Source organism: Entamoeba histolytica, genomic scaffold (genome assembly GCF_000208925.1).
Source record: "Entamoeba histolytica HM-1:IMSS scf_1104750519103 genomic scaffold, whole genome shotgun sequence".
Taxonomy (NCBI): Eukaryota; Evosea; order Mastigamoebida; family Endamoebidae; genus Entamoeba; species Entamoeba histolytica.
In genome coordinates this window covers 1-5,258 of record NW_001915327.1, presented here as the reverse complement: position 1 = coordinate 5,258, position 5,258 = coordinate 1, and the positions used below count along the sequence as shown (strand labels likewise).

The 5,258-nt window shown below is 23.2% G+C and overlaps 3 protein-coding genes across 3 annotated transcripts in view; 2 read left to right on the top strand and 1 right to left on the bottom strand.

Annotated features, from left to right (window-relative positions):
• Nucleotides 1-1,238, top strand: part of EHI_184810 (tyrosine kinase, putative) — a gene marked incomplete at both ends in the record, with an annotated part of 2,062 nt that extends 824 nt beyond the window's left edge. The window contains one exon of the mRNA XM_642900.2: nt 106-1,238. Coding sequence (XP_647992.2) covers nt 106-1,238 — 1,133 coding nt within the window. The remainder of the gene's footprint in view (nt 1-105) is intronic.
• A 283-nt stretch (nt 1,239-1,521) lies between these two features.
• EHI_184800 (uncharacterized protein) lies at nt 1,522-2,499 on the bottom strand (the record flags this gene model as incomplete). Its single annotated transcript, XM_642899.1, has 1 exon — nt 1,522-2,499. The coding sequence occupies one exon, from the start codon at nt 2,497-2,499 to the stop codon at nt 1,522-1,524; it is 978 nt and encodes a 325-aa protein (XP_647991.1).
• Nucleotides 2,500-3,187: 688 nt separating this feature from the next.
• EHI_184790 (uncharacterized protein) lies at nt 3,188-3,868 on the top strand (the record flags this gene model as incomplete). The annotated part of the gene is made up of 1 exon (XM_642898.1): nt 3,188-3,868. The coding sequence occupies one exon, from the start codon at nt 3,188-3,190 to the stop codon at nt 3,866-3,868; it is 681 nt and encodes a 226-aa protein (XP_647990.1).
• Between the last annotated feature and the right edge of the window lie 1,390 nt (nt 3,869-5,258).

Below are 5,258 nucleotides of genomic sequence, written 5' to 3'. Positions count from 1 at the left end.
GAAAGAAGTATTGTATTTTTGATATGTCAAGGTCTAATGTTGAGTTTCATTCAACTGATAATCCAGATGTTGTAATTAATAAAGAAGTAATTCATTTTACAATAGATAATCAAAATGACAATGAAGAAACAGTTCAAATTCCTGTAAATAAAGAAACAAGAGAATTAATATGTATTGGAAATAAAGGAAAAAATACAATTAAAGTTCAATTTAGCGTAAAAGAAGGATGTGACAAATATGAAATAAGAACAAATCCACAATTAATGACTATTCCAAAAGGAAAAGCACTTGAATTTGAAGTATTTATTAAGCCATTATGCAGTTGTTTTGTTGAAGATATTATTAAATTATTTTCATTGGATATGAAGAAAGGAACAACAATTGAATCTAATATTAAAATTAAAGCAGAGACAGAATTATCAACACGACTTGATCCAGATGAATTAAAAGAAGAAAAGAAAATAGGAGAAGGATCATTTGGAATTGTTTATCTTGGAGAATTTAGAGGAAATAAAGTAGCAATTAAGAAAATGAAAGAAAGTGATAGACAACAATCATCTCTTGATGAATTTGAGAAAGAAGTAGTGATGTTAGATAAGTTTAGAAGTGAATATATCATTCATTTTTATGGAGCAGTATTTATTCCTAGTAAAATATGTATGGTAACAGAATTTGCAGAATTTGGTTCATTAAGTGTTTTAATTAAGAAAAGAGATATAAGTCAAGTGTCTATGAAATTAAGAATTAAGTTCATGCTAAACGCAGCTAAAGGAATTTCATATCTTCATTCAAATGGAATATTACATAGAGACATTAAACCAGATAATATCCTTGTTGTATCACTTGATGAAAATGAACAAGTTAATTGTAAACTAACAGATTTTGGAGCATCAAGAAATATTAATATGATGATGACAAATATGACATTTACAAAAGGAATAGGAACTCCTGTTTATATGGCACCAGAAATATTAAATAAGATTAGGTATAAACAATCAGCAGATATTTATTCATTTGCAATCACAATGTACGAATGTTTTGGGTGGTGTGCAGCATATCCAAAGTCACAATTTCAGTTCCCATGGTCCATTGCTGATTTTGTAACTCAAGGAAACAGAAGAACAAAAGCTGAGGCAATGACAAATGAACAATATGACTTAATTGATCAATGTTGGAAACAAAACCCAGATGAAAGAATACCAATTGATGTGGTAGTAGCTAAACTAGAAGAGTTATAAATTAACATAAACTTTTACTTTAAAGAATAAACAATTTACACGACAGAGACATCATTTATTATATTCTGTTTGTATTGAAAAAAAGTAATTAAATTTACTCTATTCTTATTTGTTATTAAAGTCATTTTCTAACTAAAATAAAATAACTAATTCAATAACTTTGAAAAATTTAAAAATAAGTTAAGTTTATTTTAAAAGAATGAATTAAATCACAGTTTTGTTGAGAGAGTAATTTAACTTCCTTATTCATAAACAATCATGGTGTGAACATAAACAAGAACTATTAAGCAAATGATGAACAGAAATTTTCATCAATACTAGAATCATTACTTTTCCAATTTTGTTGAGTAAAGCCAGTGTCACAAAAAATAATTTGATAATCAATATTTTTTGGTAAAAAATGAATTTCAGTTGAAAGATTTGGTTCTGGTTCATTTTTTATTTCAGTGCGTTGAGTGAAATAAGTTTTTATATCCATTGGTGTAATTTCATTTATAACGTTTTTATTTTCTTTAGGCTCTTCTTTGACTTTAATTTCATTCTCTTCTTTAAGTGAATCAATAACCTCAGTAACAACACTAGTCTTTTCTCCTTGTTCTGAAACTTCTTTTATTATTTCAATAAGAGTATCATCTTTCCCTTTAATTTCAACAGATGTTATATTTTTATCAAACCGTTTATAGACTTCTTCATTTACTCTTTTTCCAATTTCTGTAATTTGTAATAATTTTAATGACATTTTACCTGATACTCCACATATTTTATTCATTTTGGTTGTGTATTTAGTAGGTTTTGTTGATCTCTTTTTGAATTCATAACCATAAGAAAGACATCTATCTAATATCCAATTAAAACTTACAGACATTTTATTTGCATTACGATGTCTTTTTATTTGTTTTAAACGTTCCATTGACACTCCATTTTTAGAAACTTTAGTAATTGAAGCAATAGAATTAATATCACTTGGAACAAGATGGGTATATCCAGACTCTTTTAATTCTTCAACAACAAATGAATTACAGTAATTGTTAACATCATTTTCATATTCAATAATTTTACCAGAAGGAAGTGTTAAAGTTTCAATTAGAAAAAGTTGTAATGTTTTTTGAGACCGTCTTTCAGGTTTTTTTACTTTAAACCCAACACCTTCATTGTTCAATAATGAAAGAATAAAGGCTTGTTGAATAGCTTCGAATGATTTTGAGCAACGTTTTAGTTCTTTGAGAGATGAGGTTGGTTTGTGACGTACAATTTTTTCCATTATAATCTAATATTTTTAAGTAAATGTCTTTTCTTGTTGTGAAGTTATCCCCTTAGTCATCTAATAATATTTAATGTAAAAAGATATAATTTAATAATTAATTTTTCTGTAATTTCCCGATTCAACAAAGATTCAGATAAATAATACGTAAGAATTACAACGAAAATAAAAAGGTAATAATTCTTTTTTTTTCTTTTCTATTCTTTTTTTTACTAGAAATTTAATTTTGTTCTCATACAAGAATAATGAGTTTTCCTTTGACGTCTATGAATAATTTTATTGGTTTTTTATATAATTATTCTTAACATTTTTTTATAATATTCAATACTTTCTTTTTTATAATTTTTATTCTAAAAATAATGTTTTATAGAAAAACATAAAATAAAAATATGTTATTAATTTCAAAATATAAAACAAAAATAATAATTATTGTTATTAAATGCAATAACCAGTATTTAATCCAAAGGAGATTGATTGTAAAATAAACTAACTAAATTCCGCACTTTATTCTGTATTTTTATAGTTATGAAGAATGAGTGGGTGAATATCAAAAGAGATGAGTCTTTTAAGGTAAGGAGTGATAGAAAAAAAAAAGAAAATCACTAATTTGGGAGATACTAAAACCAAAAAAAAAAGAATTTAGGTTTTAATTTTGTTTTTTAAAAACTCTATAAAGTCACAGTATAAAATGGCAATGCCATCAACGAAACAACCTTCTGCTATTGATAATTCTCTAGAAACAGAAAAAACAACTAATTCTTTTACAATAGAACATAAAGCATCAACAGGTTTACAAGAAAAAAAGAAAGAAAGAGTAGCATGTTCATTAAGAAAAGAAAGAACGACTTTTTCATTACAACAAGCATTATGTATAGCATTACTAAATGAGTTTTGTACTGAAACATTAATTCATCCAATTAAACAGGCAACAGTAACAACACAATTCTTTCGAGTTGGAACATTAAAATTTTCAAATAATCAAGTTATTGATGTATATAAAGAAGTTAAAGAAAGATGCTTACAAATATATGAAGAATATATTTCAAATGGTGTTACTTCAAAAACTGCAATAAGAAGAGGACAAAATAATCGAAAAATAGAAGAAATTCATTTCTACCAATCACTACTTCAATCATTTGGTTATAAATTCGTTTTTAACAAGAGTCCTAATAAGAAAAAAATTCATTATCTTAATACTATTAAAGAAGTTTGGAGAGATGGTTTACAGATTCTTAATGATTCTCAAGTTAAAATTTTCTCAAAGCAAGTTCATTCTTATTTTTCTTCTTTACAAAGTATTAATAAAGAAACTTGTGTTGTAGAAAAAAATGATAAATCTATTGTTAAATATATTGTTCAATTTCTTTAGTTTAATGAAATTGTTTCATTTTTTATATTAAACCTCACTTATCTTTTTTTTCCAATTTCTTACTTGATATTTTTCTTTATTATTCTCTTTATATATATATTGTTCATTTAAAAAAATATCACACTTCATTTATTATAAATTGGTGTCTATTCATTCAAATGATTATTTTTAATTTTCTTGTTGTACTGTTTGTCTTTGGTTAATAAGAAAATATCAAGCATATTTAATAATATTAAAAAAAGCTTTGATATTTTGATATTATTAAAATTCATTCAATTCAATTTCTATAATTTTTTTAAGAATATTATTCAATGTTTTGTTGAAATAATATATGTTTTTTTAAAAATAAAGAAAATGAAGGGATTATAAGACTGGGATGACTATCTATTGTTTGTTTATTTTCTCTGTTTTAATGAAATGAACGTTTTTGGGTTTAGTTTAGTAATCACGATTTTTGTAACATCTTCATTTAAAGTAAAAAAAATTGTCTTTGTTTAGATTCTTCTCAATAAAATATTATCAAAATGCAAATATCTTATAAAATAAATACAATCAATTTTCTTTTATTGTATTGTAATGAATTGTTTAGTAAATGTGTTAGTGCATAGTTTCATTTTAAACATATATATTTTTTCATGAAATACTTTTTTCAATTGAGCTACTTTTTTGTTTTTGATTAAGTTTCAGAAACTGATAAAATCTGTAACAAAATAAAACAAATTTTGGTTTCAAAAAAATTATATTAGAATAAGTATGTTATTGATCGATTCATTTCAACAATTTAAAATAAACTCTTTTTATATTCTAATATTATATCATTTTAAATAAAGAAATATACAGTATTATAATAACAATTTTACTATCAAAATGAATAAAAATATTTTGAAACAAATAAATAACAATAATAGTATAGAATAATATGACAATTTAAAAAATAAATATTCGTTTCATCTCTTATTAATTAATTATTAAAATTATAAATAAACATTAGAATAAATACTAATAAATACTATCATCTATTATTTAAATAAAAGACATAAGAAAACAGAAAGAAAGACTAATGGTCGTTTGTTGAGGATAATTAGTAGAATAAGAATAGAAAATTTTATGATCAAATATTATATAAAATTAACCATAGTAATGATTGGTAAAGAAACACATTAAAAATTTCTTAATTTAAATGGATAATGAATTTAAAATTAAAACAATAAATATAATTATATTTCTTTACTTTATTTTAATGTTTAATTCATATTAATAAATGTATAACAATTATATAATATTGTTTTATGAATAGTAATGGTTTTGTTTATTATAGAAACAACTATTCTAATACATTTTATTCTTTACAAAGTAATATGTTAAATAATCTATTTATATTTTTTCATTT